The sequence below is a fragment of the Balaenoptera physalus genome (genome assembly GCF_965194825.1).
Source record: "Balaenoptera physalus genome assembly, chromosome: 14".
In the NCBI taxonomy this organism is placed as follows: domain Eukaryota; kingdom Metazoa; phylum Chordata; class Mammalia; order Artiodactyla; family Balaenopteridae; genus Balaenoptera; species Balaenoptera physalus.
In genome coordinates, this window is record NC_138893.1 from 87,952,814 (window position 1) to 87,970,634 (window position 17,821).

General features: G+C 38.2%; 1 protein-coding gene and 1 long non-coding RNA gene across 9 annotated transcripts in view; one reads left to right on the plus strand and one right to left on the minus strand.

Annotated features, from left to right (window-relative positions):
* DNA2 (DNA replication helicase/nuclease 2) overlaps window positions 1-17,821 on the plus strand; it is a 45,141-nt gene that overhangs the window by 20,762 nt on the left and 6,558 nt on the right. For 6 of the 8 annotated variants that reach the window (XR_014253303.1, XM_082424427.1, XM_082424426.1 and 3 more), the window contains 10 exons: window positions 1,305-1,422; window positions 2,889-3,054; window positions 4,496-4,690; window positions 6,262-6,492; window positions 9,350-9,466; window positions 9,550-9,659; window positions 10,323-10,432; window positions 11,071-11,295; window positions 17,439-17,632; window positions 17,725-17,814. Coding sequence is in view for 6 of the 8 variants with exons in the window: in XM_082424427.1 (XP_082280553.1) it covers window positions 1,305-1,422; window positions 2,889-3,054; window positions 4,496-4,690; window positions 6,262-6,492; window positions 9,350-9,466; window positions 9,550-9,659; window positions 10,323-10,432; window positions 11,071-11,295; window positions 17,439-17,632; window positions 17,725-17,814 (1,556 nt within the window). In the remaining 2 variants the exon portion in view is untranslated. Of the gene's footprint in view, window positions 1-1,304; window positions 1,423-2,888; window positions 3,055-4,495; window positions 4,691-6,261; window positions 6,493-9,349; window positions 9,467-9,549; window positions 9,660-10,322; window positions 10,433-11,070; window positions 11,296-13,456; window positions 13,597-17,438; window positions 17,633-17,724; window positions 17,815-17,821 lie in introns of those variants that run through there. The other 2 variants (XR_014253302.1, XM_082424428.1) reach the window with 2 other exon arrangements.
* Window positions 1,434-17,821, minus strand: part of LOC309642728 — a 30,411-nt gene continuing 14,023 nt past the window's right edge. Inside the window, exons 2-3 of the long non-coding RNA XR_014253345.1 lie at window positions 4,889-4,962; window positions 1,434-2,315 (exon numbers count right to left, since the gene is read on the minus strand). This is a non-coding gene — a long non-coding RNA (uncharacterized lncRNA). The remainder of the gene's footprint in view (window positions 2,316-4,888; window positions 4,963-17,821) is intronic.

Here is a 17,821-nt window from a genome sequence, read left to right on the forward strand (position 1 = left end):
TCCCCCTGAAACACATTTTCTAAAGGAAAAATATTATATGGAGCTGTGATCTCTAAACCAGCTCACAGAAACCTATTTCACTTGTGATATAGTTGGATTATAACAGTGTTGTAAAATTTCAGTCTGTCTTCCTTTTATCATAATATGAAGGGAATTTGGGCTTCCCTGGTGGCGCAGTGGTTGAGAGTCTGCCTGCTAATGCAGGGGACACGGGTTCGAGCCCTGGTCTGGGAGGATCCCGCATGCCGCGGAGCGACTGGGCCCGTGAGCCACAGCTGCTGAGCCTGCGCGTCTGGAGCCTGTGCTCCGCAACGAAAGGCCACAATGGTGAGGCCCGCGCACCGCGATGAAGCGTGGCCCCCGCTTGCCGCAGCTGGGGGAAGCCCTCGCATGGAAACGAAGACCCAACACAGCCAAAAATAAATAAAAGAAACAAATAAATAAAATAAATAATAATTAAAAAAAAATATGAAGGGAATTTCATTTCAGATATTTTTTCCTTTTAATAAGTCCCAGAAGCAGAATCCTCCTCTTTCTGCCTCAGTGCCCGTGAAGGGAAAAACTTAACATAGATGGACCATTAGTTTGGGTTGACTTTCTTGGTCCACAGCCCCAAGGCTCCACCCTGTCATTTATGAGTTCATTTTAATTTTTAAAAGTTTTATTTGGTTACTTATGCTGTATCAGGCAACACAAATGGAGTGCTTAGAAGAAGACATCCCAACACATGCTACATAGGCTCAAATGTTTCTGCTAAGGTGTTTCCATGAACTAAAGGAGCTACTTCTAACTTGTCTTAGATGGTTTCTCTGAAGAGCGCCACATAAACTTAAAGCACTTAATGCTCCCTCCTGCTCTGGAAAAAACCAGTAAACTGTTAGTAGAGTTAGTCTCATTTAGTTGTCACAGTAACTATGACATAAATAATATGCATTTTAGTGTTTAATCCACTTATTTTAAACAGGGAAAATAGTGTCTGAAGACAACTTCAAAATGTAAAACATAGCTTGATTAGTTTCCCTCTTTAACTTACTGGAGATTATTTACCGTCTAAGAAAAATTCTAAATATTTCTTTTTTGTCTGTGTAAAACTGAGAAGCATATACTATGTTTTGTGGAAATTAAATATTTGACTTTGAATTTATTGTATTACCTTTACTAAATTTGGATCATGTTATTTTCAAAATGGAAATAGCTTGATTCACCTTTTGATTTTAAAATTACAGTATGTATTGATTGAAAAACATGTATGGAAATATAGAAAGTTAAAGTTTTATTTGATGAAATATACCATGTTTTCACAGCTTGTTCTGTACACACTGCTAAGCCAAGAGAGGAGAGCTGATCCAGAGGCTGGCCTGCTTCTCTACCTGAAGACCGGCCAGATGTATCCTGTACCTGCCAACCATCTCGATAAAAGAGGTTGAGCTGTTTTCTCTCAATTTTACATCTCTGGGTTTTGTTGGTTGGTTTTTTCCTTCAATTTTTGGTGACACACATTGATACCTGACAATTGCTAGGCCTAAACAGGTTGTAATTGGTAAGTTGTGGTACTTTTTTAAAAAAAAGAATTTTAGGGAACTCCCTGATAGTCTAGTGGTTAGAGCTCCCTGCTTGCACTGCTGAGGGCCTGGGTTCAATCCCTCGTTGGGAAACTGGGATCCTGGAAGCCGTGCGGCGTGGCCAAAAAAAAAAAAAAAAAGAATTTGAACAATATACTGTATAGTTGAAAACACTATTAACCTTTTTACTACATAAGCTCATTTAGGTCATATTTTAGATTCCATAGTAAGTGATATCATATGGTATTGGTCTTTCTCTGTCTGACTCACTTCACTTAGTATGATAATTTCTAGGTCCATCCACATTGCTGCGAATGGCATTATTTCATTCTTTTTTTACGGCTGAGTAGTATTCAATGTGTGTGTGTGTGTGTGTGTGTGTGTATCACATCTTCTTTAATTTTATTTATTTTATTTTTGGCTGTGTTGGGTCTTTGTTGCTGTGCGCCGGCTTTTCTCTGGTTGTGGCGAGCGGGGGCTACTCTTCGTTGTGGTGCACGGGCTTCTCCTTGCAGTGGCTTCTCTTGTTGTGGAGCATGGGCTCTAGGCACACGGGCTTCAGTAGTTGTGGCACACAGGCTCAGTAGTTGTGGCTTGTGGGCTCTAGAGTGCAGGCTCAGTAGTTGTGGCACACGGGCTTATTTGCTCCGCGGCATGTGGGATCTTCCCGTACCAGGGTGTCCCGTGCATTGGCAGGCGGATTCTTAACCACTGCGCCACCAGGGAAGCCCCGCATCTTCTTTATGTAGTCATCTGTCAATGGACATTTAGTTTGGGATTAGCAGATGCAAAGTATTATATATAGAATGGATAAACAATAAGGTCCTACTGTATGGCACAGGGAACTATATTCAGTATCCTGTGATAAACCATAATGGAAAAGAATATGAAAAAGAATGTATATATATGTATAACTGAATCATTTTGCTGTACAGTGGAAATTAACACAACATTGTAAATCAACTATACATTAAAAAAATTAATTAAAAATATTTTACTATATAAAACTTTATTTTAAACTTGCTGTCTTACATTCAAGACACTCTGGATAGCTGTATTTGTCCTTAGCATTCAGCCAATAAGACACGAGCTTCACAATATTTACTACTTATGAGATTCATGGTTAATCAAAGAACTTATCAAGTGAACAAAAATTGAAGGAAATATACCAAAATGTTATCAGTGGTTATTTTAGTATAGTGGGAAATATGAATGTTGTTCTTTCCTTTTTTATGTTTTTGAATCTAAAAGTTATATATAATGGAAAAGATATATAATAAACTTTACTTAATTCTTTAAAAACACCCATCCTTTTTTCCCTTATAGAATTATTAAGGCTAAGAAACCAGATGGCATTTTCTTTGTTTCATCGTATTAACAAATCTGCTACTGGAGAGGAGAAGACAAAGCTTGCTCCTTTGCCACAAATAATTGAGGAACAGCAGACCTGTAAATATTGTTCACAGATGGGCAACTGTACTCTTTATAGCAGGTAAACACACTGTCTTCCAAAAGTATTAATTCCAGTTAAGTAAATATTCAACTCAGAATGATTTAACATTGTTGGCTGGTCTGGCATTGATGGTTTCATTTTGGTTATTTAAAACAAAGGGAATAGAAAAAAAAAAAAACACACACAGCTAGTTCATATTATATAACAAGCCTATTTCCTTGGAGAAATAGAATGCTTTTAAAACTTTTTCCAAAAGTGAATATTTTCATCTTGCTGCATATAGTTTCTGGGGAAATGAAATAATTGTAGAACTTATGGAACCTATTTAAGAAAAATGTAGTATAGGCATTGTGAATACAGCTTTTCTTAAATGATATTTCAAGAAATCTTCCCTTTCCTAGTTGATGTTTTAATTTCAAACCTTTTGTAGTTCAAAATAGGGAAATTTGTTCTTCCAGACACTTTGATATGATTCATTAGACTTGTCTTATTTATATATGTCTATTTTTCTACATATGGGAAGTTTATTAGCTTTCTTGTGAGCAATCGTATGTATTTACACCTTCATAGCCAGTGAGAGTTTTGGAGGAAACAAGAAGGTAGTTAGATGTAAATTCAGACTAGGAAACAAGATCAAATCAGAACCAAAGTTCTAAATCAGCCTGAAAATTCACATAAAGGAGTTTTAAAAGTACAGTTGACCCTTGAACAACACTGGGGTTGGGGGTGGCAACCCTCCCTGCAGTTGAAAATCTTAGTATAACTTATAGGTGGCCCTCCATGTACAAGGTTCTTCCACATTCCTGTATTTAGCCAACCTCAGATCATTTAGTACTGTAGTATTTACTATTGAAAAAAGTCCACGTATAAGTGGACCCATAGAGTTCAGTCCCATGTTGTTCAAGGGTCAACTGTATTGTATCAAAAGATCTCTTAATGGCAGAGACCGTGAACTGTGGGAAATCTGGGCCTATAGTACAAGCACATATTTTTGAACTCTTAAGTTTTACTCTCCATGTTTTGTATGCTATCCTATAATGTATTTGTTTCTATATAAAAATTCAAAATTAATATTAAGCAAAATTGATACTCTGCATGGTTCTCCATGTTTTTATGTTGACTTTCGTAGTGGCACAGAGCTGGATGTACAAATATTGTGATTTTGAGAAATGCAGTCCTACAAAAAGCCGAAACTTGCTACATATAGGAATGAAGACTGGACTATAACGAAACGTCAGCACTTGTTAGGGGAACAGTCATTCAAGGCAAAATAATGCAGTATTGAGTTTCTAGTGCATTTTGTTTTGTAAAAAGCCATTTGGCTTATGAAATGTTGAAATAACTTTTAAAGAAAATTAGGGGCTGTGGTTATAAGTTATGATGATTATCATATATGTGTATTTATTTTAGAAATACCTCATTTCATAACCAGCCAGTGAAATGTTTCATATGCATCTCTAACTTGGAGCTTTATCTTTAGAGCGGTTGAACAACAGATGGATGACAGTTCAGTCCCGACCAGCATGCAGCACAAAATAAAAGAAGAAACCCAGCATCTAAAACTTAAACACTTAGAGTATTTCAGCCTTTGGTGTCTAATGTTAACCCTGGAGTCACAGTCAAAGCATAATACAAAAAATTACCAAACTATATGGTTAACGCCTGCTTCAGATATGTAAGTGGTCCATTTAATACAGTAAAACTTCACTAATTTGGATTAGCCAGCAGTATGAAATTTGTAATTCATGACAAATACAGGTTATGTAGCATGTTAAAGCCATGCAGTTTCATATATTCATGCCAACTCCACATGACTGTCAGTGAATTGTTTCTAAGTAGAGCACCATTGTTATTTTCAGTAGATTAAATATACCTCGGGACTTCTCTGGCGGTCCAGCAGTTAAGACTCTGCGCTTCCACTCCTTGGGGGGTGGGTCGGGCGGACGACTGAGATCCCGCATGCCATGTGGCACGGCCAAAATAGATAAATAAATACACAAATACGTAAATAAATAAACCTCAAGAAATCTTACTTAAAAAATTACTAGTGAAATTAAATCCTTTTTCATCAGTGAAAAGACTATAAACTTGAGTATATCATAAGGTGAATTTTAGCATATTGTTACAGTGGAAATTAATGAAGTTTTACTTAATATTTTAAATACTAGCATTTTGAAAGTATTTTTGTAAGTTTTGATAGAGATTCACATTTTCTAAAGTGGGTCAATATTGTATTTTGTGAGATCCGTTTTTTTACAAGTTACTTGTGAAGTTATAACTTTGTATATCTTTGCATAGTATATTTCTTTATGTAATATTTAGTTGCTTTTGATCCATTTCTTTCTTTACAGAATGAATATTGATAATAATGTGACTTTAGACCTTAGATTGTTATTTCCTTAATACTAGACTTTAACACAAGGCACCATTACAGTGGAGAAAGTTTAAGTCGTTTTCAATAGACTACATAAGTACAGTCAATACGTCCAGTGTACGCGCCAGGGAGCTTCTGTAGTATAATAGTAATGCCTGAGAGATTGTAAATGCTTAATGCTTACTTCTAAGAGGCAGTGGACTTATCAATTTGCTTGCCATTGTTTTAGTAGCAATAATTATAAATTCTCTTGTAAACACTAAAGAAATACATTAACTACATTCTTCACTTCAGGTTCAGAGTCAGGTTATTACGATTTGTCTTCTGTAGTGTTATATGTGTATCAGCACAGGAGGTGGGGTGTCAGTCAAGAATCACAGTGCTGATATGCATGTTGTTCAGAAATCTCAGGGACTTCCCTGGTGGTCCAGTGGTTAAGAATTCGCCTTCCAATGCAGGGGATTTGGGTTCAATCCCTGGTCTGGGAACTAAGATCCCACATGCCTCAAGACAACTAAGCCCGAGTGCTCTAGAGCCTGCACGCCACAACTAGAGAGAAGCCCGCACGCCGCAATTAAGACCTGATGCAGCCAAATAAATAAATAAATATTTAACAAAAACAAATCCCAGACTGTGGGTGCAACAAGGGAGGTGCTCCCTTGCACCTGTCTAGAGACCTGGTGATGAGAGATTTTTTTTTTTTTTTTTTTTTTTTTTTGGCCTTGTCGCATGCATGCAGGATCTTAGTTCCCCTACCAGGGATCAAACCTGTGCCCCCTTCAGTGGAAGCACGAGTCTTAACCACTGGACTGCCAGGGAAGTCCTGAGAGATTATTTTAAAACTAATTTCTCTTTTTCTTTCTCTTTCATAGGGAGGAGAGTGGCAGCTGCATTAGGAACCTGATTAGAACAGAACATGTAAAGACAGTTTGTGATGGACAATATTTACATAATTTCCAACATAAAAATGGTGCCATGCCTATCACAAATCTAATGGCAGGTGACAGAATTATTTTAAGTGGAGAAGAGAGAACATTGTTTGCTTTGTCTAGGGGGTACATGAAGGAGATTAACATGACAACTGTAACCTGTTTATTAGACAGGTAATGAAATGTTCCCTTTTTGGGTGGGGGGTAAAGCTTTATTGATATGTAAACATATACCATAGGGTTCATCCATTTAAAGTGTATAATTCAGTGATGTTTAGTATATTCACAGAGCTGTGCAGTCAGCACTAAAATCAATTTTAGAGCATATTCATCACCCCCAAAAGACTCCCTGTATCCTGTAGTCACTCCCCCTGCCCTAGGCAACCACCAATTCCCTTTCTGTCTTTAGAGATTTGCCTCTTCTGAACATTTCACATAAATGGGATCATACAATATGTAGTCTTTTGTGACTGGCTTTTTTCACTTAGCATACTGTTTTTGAGGTTCATCTTCATGTAGTGGCATGTACCAGTACTCCATGCCTTTTTAAAAAAATTTAGATAAAATTCACATAACATGAAATTAACCATTAACCATTTTAAAAGTAGAGTTCAGTGGCATTTAGCAATTATCCAACTGCTAAACTTTTGTTTAGTACATTACATTCCATAGTGCTAATGTGGACTTAATCTTATCAGATTCTCACAACCATGTGTACAGCAGGCAGGATAGACGCCCTGTGTTGGCTGTAAAGCTTATTTCTCCTTCTTAGTGCTCCGGGCACTCACCATTTCATTCTCTCCTTTTTTTAAAAATATTTTATTTTTTATAATTTTATTATTATTGTTATTATTTTTATTATTTTTTGTCTGCGTTGGGTCTTTGTTGCTGCGTGTGGGCTTTCTCTAGTTGCGGCGAGCCGGGGCTACTCTTCGTTGTGGTGTGCGGGCTTCTCATTGCGGTGGCTTCTCTTGTTGCGAAGCATGGGCTCTAGGTGTGCAGGCTTCAGTAGTTGTGGCACGCGGGCTAAGCAGTTGTGGCTTGCGGGCTCTAGAGTGCAGGCTCAGTAGTTGTGGCGCACGGGCTTAGTTGCTTCGCGGCATGTGGGATCTTCCCTGACCAGGGATCGAACCCGTGTCCCCTGTGTTGGCAGGTGGATTCTTAACCACTGCGCCACCAGGGAAGCCCTCCTTTTTTTAAAGAAGATGCTTTTTTCCATTTATAGTTGTAAATACTTCATACTTATAAAGTATAACTTAAAACAAAGTGAGTTAATTTAAAGAATAATATTAAGTAAATAGAAAAGTCGGTATGAAAATTTGTGGTAGAAACTAATGTCCATGTTCGTTAATATCCATATTCCCTTCTTCCTGGACCCCCAGCCTTTCTTGCATTTAAGTGCCGGCATGCGTCACATTTCTTAGTGGGTGGAGATCAGTAATTGGAATGCAGTGGAAATGTCCAGGCTTGCTCTCTGCTAATCAGTAATCCTAGTTAAGCCATAACCAGTCCTAGCCTAGGTTTCATGATATTGGAGTATCAGCTGTGATATTTCTGTTGTTTCTTAGGAATCCCTGCAGTCAGTCCTTTGAGGTATTTATTTGGCAACTAACATGTATTAGGTGCTTTGTAAACCCTTGAGGAACTCATAGTCTTGTGGGTAACAAATAAATAAATATGTTTTTGGTCTAATACGACAAGTGTTTGAATTGATGGGAACACAGAGGAGAGGCATTTAACCCAGTTTTAGGAGGCTCAGGGAAGGCTTTGTGAAAAAGGTCATTCCAGATCTTCACCCTGTGGGTGAATAAGTTAGCCTGATGAAGCACTGTGAGAGGAGTATATCAAACAGAGGGAACAGGGTGTGGAAAGACCTGATGGTGTGAAGTGGAGTGTTCAGGAAAGTACAGGTAATAATTAGTTTCTGGAATGTAAAAGATAAAGAAGGGAATGATTGGAGAGGTCAGGTCATAGAAGGTCTTATATACCATATTAAGAAGTTTTGACTTTACTTTTTCAGATGTACTGAAGAGTTTTAAACAGAAGAATGATAATAATCAGATTTGCATTTTTCTGTGGACGCACTGCGGAGCATAGAGTTAATTAATGGAGGCAAAACTGAAAGCCGAGAAGTCAGGCACCTGTTGTAGTGGCCCAGGCTTGAGGTGATTGAGGGCAGGGTAGTTTTGACAGAGAAGGTGGAATGACTTTGAGAAGTATTTAGAAAGTGAAACTGTCTGACATGGGATCCTGCTCGAGTATGCAGGGTTGGAAGAGAGTGAGGGAGAGGGAAGAATCAAGACAGCTGTGTAGGTGCAAGAGCCATTAACTGAGGTCAGGACCACAGAAGAAGGATCGGGTTCAGCAGGGATAAAGAGTTGTTCAGTTTTGAAAAACTGAACTTTCGTAGCCTGGGTTTTAACTAAGTGGAAATAAATATCTTGGTGCTTGCTGGATATCCAAACCTGAAGCCTGGGTGAGAAATAGGGTGGGAGAGGAATGTGAGGTCAGGCCTGAAGATGTAGAGTTGGGATTTAGACCCACGTGGGGGCATGGGACCAGAGGGAAAATGACAAGAAAGAAGAGTACACAGGACCAGGGAGGGGACCTAGGGAACATCATGGTTTAGGGGCTGATAGAGGAGTGGGAGAAGCTGTCGGGAAAGAGGCCTGTACTCCAGGCTGGGGGAGGGAGGAGCCGTATGCTCAGGATCCTTCTAGGTTGGTGAGCCCAGGCTGAATTGCCCAGGTCGAACTTGCCCAGGTCCAGGTGAGTTGTTAGCAAATGTTGTAGGTTCCCGATTATTAAACTGCTTTGACTTTGGTGCCTTGTGCCTTCCCCTTCTCCCTTTTCCCCCCAATCCAGGGCCTCATCCTGTCTTTGGTTGGCAAGTATGTATTAGGGGCTGGTAGCCATTTTAATAGCAATTCTGGATCATTTACTCTTTTAGCAGAAAGCAGCATATTTCTTATACAGACCCACTGACTATGTTAAATGAAAAACATTCATGTACATCTGTTTGCTGTTTTAGGAACTTGTCAGGACTCCCAGAATCAACTTTGTTCAGATTGGACCAGGAAGAAAAACATTGTGATATAGATACCCCATTAGGAAATCTTTCTAAACTGATGGAAAATACTTATGCCAGGTTTGTAACAATAAATGAATCTGAATTTTGCTCCACTTTCCTAAGGAACGTGGAGTAAAAAAAAAGCTTTTTTTTCTTTTCAGCCAAAAACTTCGAGATTTAATCATTGACTTTCGCGAACCGCAGTTTATATCCTACCTCAGTTCTGTTCTTCCACATGATGCAAAGGACACAGTTGCCTGCATTCTAAAAGGTATGTTATAATCAGCGTGTCTGCATCCATTAATTTTTCTTGGTTCTATTTATAATTTAATCTATATTATAGTCTAGTATTTTAATAATTTTTTTTAAAAATAAATTTATTTATTTATTTATTTTTGGCTGAGTTGGGTCTGTTGTTGCTGCGCACAGGCTTTCTCTAGCTGCAGCTAGCTGGGGGCTACTGTTTGTTGCGGTGCATGGGCTTCTCATTGCTGTGTCTTCTCTTGTTGCGGAGCACGGGCTCTAGGTGCCCGGGCTTCAGTAGTTGTGGCACACGGGCTCAGTAGTTGTGGCTCGTGAGCTCTAGAGCACAGGGTCAGTAGCTGTGGCGCATGGGCTTAGTTGCTCGGCGTCATGTGGGATCTTCCCGGACCAGGGCTTGAACCCGTGTCCCCTGCATTGGCAGGCGGATTGTTAACCACTGCGCCACCAGGGAAGTCCTTTAATAATTTATAAACTTGTAATTACAGTTTTTAGACAGCATCTCTTTGGAATTAGTTTACCTGTGACCTTTACTGTCACCATGACGTTTCCTTACTTTGAAAAGACGTATTGAAGAACAGACTAGAATAGAGTCAGCTTTTCTTGTAAAATAGTTAAGGTGCTCAGTGAAATTCAACACTCTTTTTCCTGTTATTTTTAAATTTAAATGTAGGTTTGAATAAGCCTCAAAGGCAAGCCATGAAAAAGGTACTTCTTTCAAAAGACTACACCCTCATCGTGGGTATGCCTGGAACAGGAAAAACAACTACAATATGTACTCTTGTAAGGTTATTATTCTTTTGCTTAGAAACTGAATATTTAAATCAGCGTCTCCTCGGTTCAGAGAATGTGATATTGGATATCAAAAGGGCTGAATTTTAAATCAAAATGCCTTTATTTCAAACTAAAAGTGACATGAGAAATAGAAAACCTAAATTACCAATAGTTGTAATCACCTTGTAGATATCTTGCATGTAAGATTGTCTAAAATCTCGTTCTGTTGTTGTTATATGTATGTTTTCCTTCCCTTTAAAAATGATAAGTTGTACAGAGGCGGTTGAAATAGAGTTTTCTTGAATTTTTTTTTCATGTCAGTAAATTACTGAGCAGTCTTAGAATAATCATAATGATGGCAGCAAATATTTATTGACTGATACTCTGTGCCAGGCACTAGTCAAAGTGTATTTGTATTCAATTCTATTATGACATAATATATTATTAACATATCATTAATAACATGATAATAATGCCATGTTATTTTCATAAAACATTTTGGCTATATAGTTTTCTAAAAAGTTACTTGGCTCAGCTCTTAGATATGCTTCCTATTAAGTTTTCTAACTCTATTCAAAAAATATAGATGTTAAAAATTATCGGGAGTTAAAAGTAATGCTGTTTTCCTTTCTTTTATTCATTATTAGGTAAGAATTCTCTATGCCTGTGGTTTTAGTGTTTTGTTGACCAGCTATACACACTCGGCTGTTGACAATATTCTTTTGAAGTTAGCAAAGTTTAAAATTGGATTTTTGCGCTTGGGTCAGACTCAGAAGGTACATCCAGATATCCAGAAATTTACAGAGGAGGATATTTGCAGATCAAAATCCATTAGATCCTTAGCTCTTCTAGAAGAACTCTACAATAGTCAAGTAAGTACAATTATTGTATAATAATATTGACAGTAATTTTTGTAGCCAGAATGAGGGGAGAAATGGTACTTTGGGAAATTTAATCGCATTGACCAAATTTGCACGTGATTAATTTATATAAACCACAGGACCAGTTTATGAGTTTATAGTTTGTTCTTTGCTTCTGAACTGAAATAAGGTTTCTGGTTTATTCTTCAGGGCTCCCATCTTCTAGCTTAAAATATCCTAGTAAAGGAAAACTCTGTTTCTGTCTACTCACACTTCTGACACTGACTTCGTGGAGTTAGTGCAGACTCCACAGGTTAAGGACTCAGTCCCACAAGACTGCCCCCTACTTCAGTTCTCAATTGCGAGTTCAAGCCTCCTGTGCCCAGCCTGGGGGTTCCTGTGTCCTCCTCCTTGTTTTCTATAATTTGCTAGAATGGCTCACAGAACTCAAGAAAGTCAGCTCATTAGCATAAACTCAGGTATGATTAAAAGGGACTTATGAATAACGAAAGATGTTCCTCTCACCCCATCAATCAGGAAATTCCAAGGGTTTTAGGAGCTCTGTGTCAAGAAGCAGAAGGAAGACCAAATGTGTATGTCTTATTATATTATAGTGTCACACCTAGAAAACTAATAATCAGGAATTTTTAGTGAGTTTGAATTAGAAGTAATGGTATATGAATAGTCTTGTGATAGGTATTTTTAGGCTTTGATATAGAACCTAATTTTTATTTAATGTCTGTATATATTTTTACTGGGAAGTCCTAACTGATATTTTTGTCTTAAAAATTATCTAAAATAGATTTTAATAGACTATCTTACAACTCTTTTGTCTAATATCTATCCCAATTATTGAAAAATTTTGAAGTGGCTAAGATGTATGTCTGATGTACGTTTTTATTTTTTTTATTTTTGGCTGTGCTGGGTCTTCGTTTCTGTGCAAGGGCTTTCTCTACTTGCGGCAAGCGGGGGCCACTCTTCATCGCGGTGCGTGGGCCTCTCTATCGTGGCCTCTCGTTGCGGAGCACAGGCTCCAGACGCGCAGGCTCAGTAGTTATGGCTCACGGGCCCAGCTGCTCCGCGGCATGTGGGATCTTCCCAGACCAGGGCTCGAACCCGTGTCCCCTGCATTAGCAGACTCTCAACCACTGTGCCACCAGGGAAGCCCTGATTTACTTTTTTTAATTAAAGTTTTTATTTTGAGATAATTATAGATTCACATACAGTTGTCAGAAATAATACAGGGAGATCATGTATACCCTTTGCCCAGTAGTAACATTTTGCAAAACTAAAGTAAAATATCACAACAAGGATATTGACAGTGATACAGTCTACATACAGAATAGTTCCATTACCACAAGAATCACTCTTGTTGCACTTTTATAACGATGCCCACTTCTTTCCTGCCTACTCATTCCTTGACCCCTGATAACCACTTTTCTGTTTTCCATTTCTACAGTTTTGTCACTTCAAGAATGTTATATAAGTGGAAATATATGTTATCAAACAAAAGTTTGTGTGCCGGACACACAGTGAGGCCAAACAAACTGAAACGTCAGAGTTTGGAGCAGAGAAATGTTTATTGCAGGGCCAAGCAGGGAGACCAGGCAGCTCGTGCTCAAAAACCTCAAACTCTTTCCAGGGAGAAGTTTTTATAGGCAAAATTTGGGGTGAGGGCTGCAGGGTGTGTATCTTTCTTCTGGTTGGTTGGTGGTGAGGTAACAGGGCGGTGCTCCAGGAATCTTGTGCTCAGCCTGAAGTTACCATCCTCCACCTGGGTGCCGGCCTTATTTCCTGCAGAAGACCTCAAGGGAGCGGGGGAGGGATAAATGGGAGATGGGATTGACATATACATACTACTATATATATAATAGGTAACTAATAAGGACCTACTGTATAGCACAGGGAACCCAATACTCGTAATGACCTATATGGGAAAAGAATCTAAAAAACAGTGGATATATGTATAACTGATTCACTTTGCTATACAGCAGAAACTAACACAACATTTGTAAATCAACTATACTCCACTAAATATTTTTTAAAAAAAAGAACTCAAAGATATTTGTAACATATATTCCTTGAGGAAGAACCAGGATCCTTCTTTAATCCCTGCACTATAGTTTCTTGATTGTTCCTCCTTTGTTTCTGCATCCCCTATTTCCCTGATTAGTAGCTGTTTGAATATGCCCTTTGGAACTCTGGGAAGATCGAGGAGGCTGAAGCCTTTATCCTACGAATAAGAAATGGGGGATCCAGAAAGGCTTTTGTTCCTAGGAGGGCCCCACAAGGTCCTGCTTGGTTTCACATACAGTATGTAATCTTTTGGGATTGGTGTTTTTCACTTAGCCTAATGCTCTGTAGATTCAGATTATTACATGTATCAATCAGTAGTTTGCTCCTTTTTATTGGTGAGTATTGTTCCATAGTGTGGATGTGCCACAATTTGTTTAACCATTCACCCATTGGAAAACATCTGGATTGTTTCCATTTTTTGGCTCTTACAAATAAAGTTGCTATAGACATTCATGTATAGGGTTTTGTGTGAACGTAAGTCTTCATATCTCTGGGATAAATGCTCAGGGGTGCAGTGTCTGAGTCATTTGGTAGTTGCATGTTTAGTTTTAAAAAAATCTACCAAACTGTTTTCTAAAGAAGCTATAACATTTTACATTCCCACCAGCAAAGTGTGAGTCATTCTTGTCAGCATTTGGTGGTGTTAACTATTTTTCATCTTGGCCATTCTGATAGGTGTATAGTGATATACAATGTGAGACTGTCTCAACTTCCCCTTCATTCCTGAAGGATGGTTTTGCTAGTTCTGAGTAAATATGTAATTCTTTTCTTTTATACTGGGAAAATATTCTGTCACTTTCTTCTGGCTTCCATGGTTTCTGATGAGAAATACGCTGACCTTTGAATTGGAATGTTTTTCCTTATAGCAAGGTGGTGTTTACCTGGGCTGCTTTTCAGAATTTTTTCTTTTCTTTACTTTTTAGAATTTTAATTATGATATGTCTTGTAGTGGATTTTTTTCTATCATGTTTGGAGTTTTCCCAGCTTATTGAATCTATAGATTTAATGTCTCTTGCCAAACCTGGGACATTTTTAGCCATGATTTCTTCTAGTGCTTTTTCAGCCCCTCCCTCTTTCTTTTCTGCTAGGACTATGAAGACACGAATGGTGGATCCTTTATGTCCTGCAGGTCCGTGAGCCTCTGTTTAGTTTTTGTTTTTTCAGTCTACTTTCTGTCTGTTATTCAGACTGTATAATTTCTATTTTTCTATGTCTTTGTTCACTGATTCTTTTCTCTGTCCCTTGCTATTGAGCCCATTCCATGATTTTAAAATTCTAGTTATTCTAGTTTCAGTTCTAAAATTTCTATTTGGTTCTTCTTTTTACCTTCTGTTTCTTTGCCAAGACTTTTATTTTCTTGAGATTTTATATCTTTTTCTTTTCATTCAAGTGTGTTCATAATTGTTCATTGAAACATTTTTATCATGGCTGCTTTAAAATCTTTGTCATATAATTCTAACATGACTGTCATCTATTGATTGTCTTATATTCATTCAGTTTGAGATATTTCTGGTTCTGTATATAATGAGTGATTTTTGATGAAATCTGAACATTTTTGTATTGTGTTATTTAAAACTTCTGTTTTAGCTGGCTTCTCTAACACTACCCTGGTAGGGCAAGAGGGTAGGCCAGCTGGGAGCTGAAGTCCAGGATCCCTACTTGGCCTCTTTTAATGCAGAAGGTGACGGGCTTCTCATTACTGTTGGATAGGGGTGGAAGGAAGTCTAGGCTCCCCATGTGGTCTCCACTACATTGCCGGGTGAGGGTTACTACCAGCCAAGAGGGATGAAAATCCTGGCTTGACCTTCTGTGACACCACCCCAGTAAGGTATTGGAGTGCCTTATTCCAGCCTCAGGCAGGTGGAAGTCTAGGATCCCCCTTGACATTTGCTGGCATTGGTAGGGGGGCGAGGTCATAATTTTTTGTTTTTGTTCTTTTAGATTTTCTAAAATTTTTATTAGATTGAACATGTGTTTTTTTTTAATTTTTATTATTTTTTTCTTTTCCTTTATGGTTTATTACAGGATGTTGTATATAGTTCCCTGTGCATACAGTAGGACCTTGTTATTTCTCTGTTTTATATATAGTAGTGCGTATCTGTTAATCCTACACTCCTAATTTATCCCTCCAGCCACCCTTTCCCCTTTGGTAACCGTAAGTTTATTTTCTATGTCTGTGAGTCTGTTTCTGTTTTGTAAATCATTTCATTTGTATCATTTTTTTAGATTCCACATGTAAATGATATCATGATATTTGTCTTTCTCTCTTTCTGGCTTACTTCACTTAGTATGAAATCTAGATCCATCCATGTTGCTGCAAATGGCATTATTTCATTTTTTTATGGCTGAGTAATATTCCATTGTATACATATACCACATCTTTATCCATTCATCTGTCGATGGATATTTAGGTTGTTTCCATGTCTTGGTTATTGTAAATAGCGCCGTGATGAACATAGGGGTACATGTATGTTTTCAAATTAGAGTTTTCTCCAGATATATGCCCAGGAGTGGGGTTGCTGGATCATATGGTTACTCTATTTTTAGTTTTTAAAGGAACCTCCATACTGTTCTCCACAGTGGCTGCACCAATTTACATTCCCACCAACGGTGTAGGGGGGTTTCCTTTTCTCCACACCCTCTCTAGCATTATTTGTTATTTGTAGACTTTTTAATGATGTCTATTCTGATCTGTGTGAAGTGGTACCTTGTTGTAGTTTTGATTTGTGTTTCTCTAATAATTAGCGATGTTGAGCATCTTTTCATGTGCCTGTTGGCCATCTGTGTCTTCTTTAGAGAAATGTCTATTTAGGTCTTCTGCCCACTTTTTTTTTTTTTTAATAAAGGAGATGTAGTTCTTTTTTTTTTAAATTAAATTAATTAATTTATTTATTTTTGGCTGTGTCAGGTCTTAGTTGTGACATGCAGGATCTTCGTTGCAGCGTGTGGGATATTTCGTTGTGGCGCACAGGCTCTTTGTTGTGGTGTGTGGGCTTCTCTCTAGTTGCCGCGCTCAGTCTTCTTTCTAGTTGTGGCATGCAGGCTCTCCAGTTGAGGCACGTGGGCTCAGTAGTTGTAGCGTGCGGGCTTAGTTGCCCCTCGGCATGTGGGATCTTAGTTCCCTGACCCGGGATCAATGCAGTGTCCCCTGCATTGAAAGGCGGATTCTTTACCACTGGACCACCGGGGAAGTTCCTTCTGCCCATTTTCTGATTGAGTTGTTTGTTTTTTTGTTATTGAGTTGTATAAGCTGTTTGTATATTTTGGAAATTAAGCCCTTGTTGTTCTCATCATTTGCAGATATTTTCTCCCCGTCTGTAGGTTGTCTTTTCGTTTTATTTATGGTTTTCTGTGCTGTGCAAAAGCTTATAAGTTTGATTAGGTCCCGTTTATTTTTGTTTTTTTATTTCTATTGAGGCCATGGTTTTTTATGTGGTGTTTGGCTAGAGTTGAGTGATTATTGTATAAGTTTTCTGTCTGCTAGGCTATCCCTTTCCTGTTCCTTTGGCTTTTGTTGGAGCTTCTTTTGGTCTGCATGCATTGGCATTCCTGTGTTCCTAGTCTTATCAGCTCCAAATCTGGGATAAGTGAGGCAAAAGGAAAACCCAGGGAACTGTGGTGTTCCTCGTGTCCCAAGGTTCCTAGCTGGTCTACCTTTTCTTCACCTTTCAGTCTTTATGTTTATAGTTTTATATTTATATAATGTCCAGGGTTTTTCATTGTACTTTGTGGGAGGAGTAGGGAAAAGTACTCCATCTTCCCAGAAGTAAAGTCCTGGTTGACATTATAAAAATAAATTCATTAACTTACTGCCTCTTGAATGTTTCAGATTTCCATTTTGAAATATCAAAATTTGAGCACTGTTATAGTGTCTGGAAAATTAACTTGATTTTAAAAAATTTATAGTAAAAAATTAAAATTTTTTGCATGCTATAAGTGTTTCTGCAGTAATATTGGGGGATTCCTGTTTTGGGGGGCAAAGAGTTCTTTTTTGATCTTTTAATTTCAAAAATGGGAAAAACAAGGTGTATTTCTTAGACATATTAAACAACTGATCTATTTTCCCTATTTGTTTTTAGCTTATAGTTGCAACAACATGTATGGGAGTAAACCATCCCATATTTTCCCGTAAAACTTTTGATTTTTGTATAGTGGATGAAGCCTCTCAAATTAGCCAACCAATTTGCCTAGGGCCACTTTTTTTTTCACGGAGATTTGTGTTGGTCGGGGATCATCAGCAGCTTCCTCCCCTGGTACTGAACTGCGAAGCAAGGTAAGCAGACGTTGAGGTTTCAATTTTAAACTAGATTCTTTTTAAGGGACAGTTTCAGTACACTGATAAGCTTGAACTGGATTTGTTGACAGAGCTCTTGGCATGAGTGAAAGCTTATTCAAGAGGCTGGAACAGAATAAGAATGCTGTCGTACAGTTAACCGTGCAGTACAGAATGAACAGGTATTTG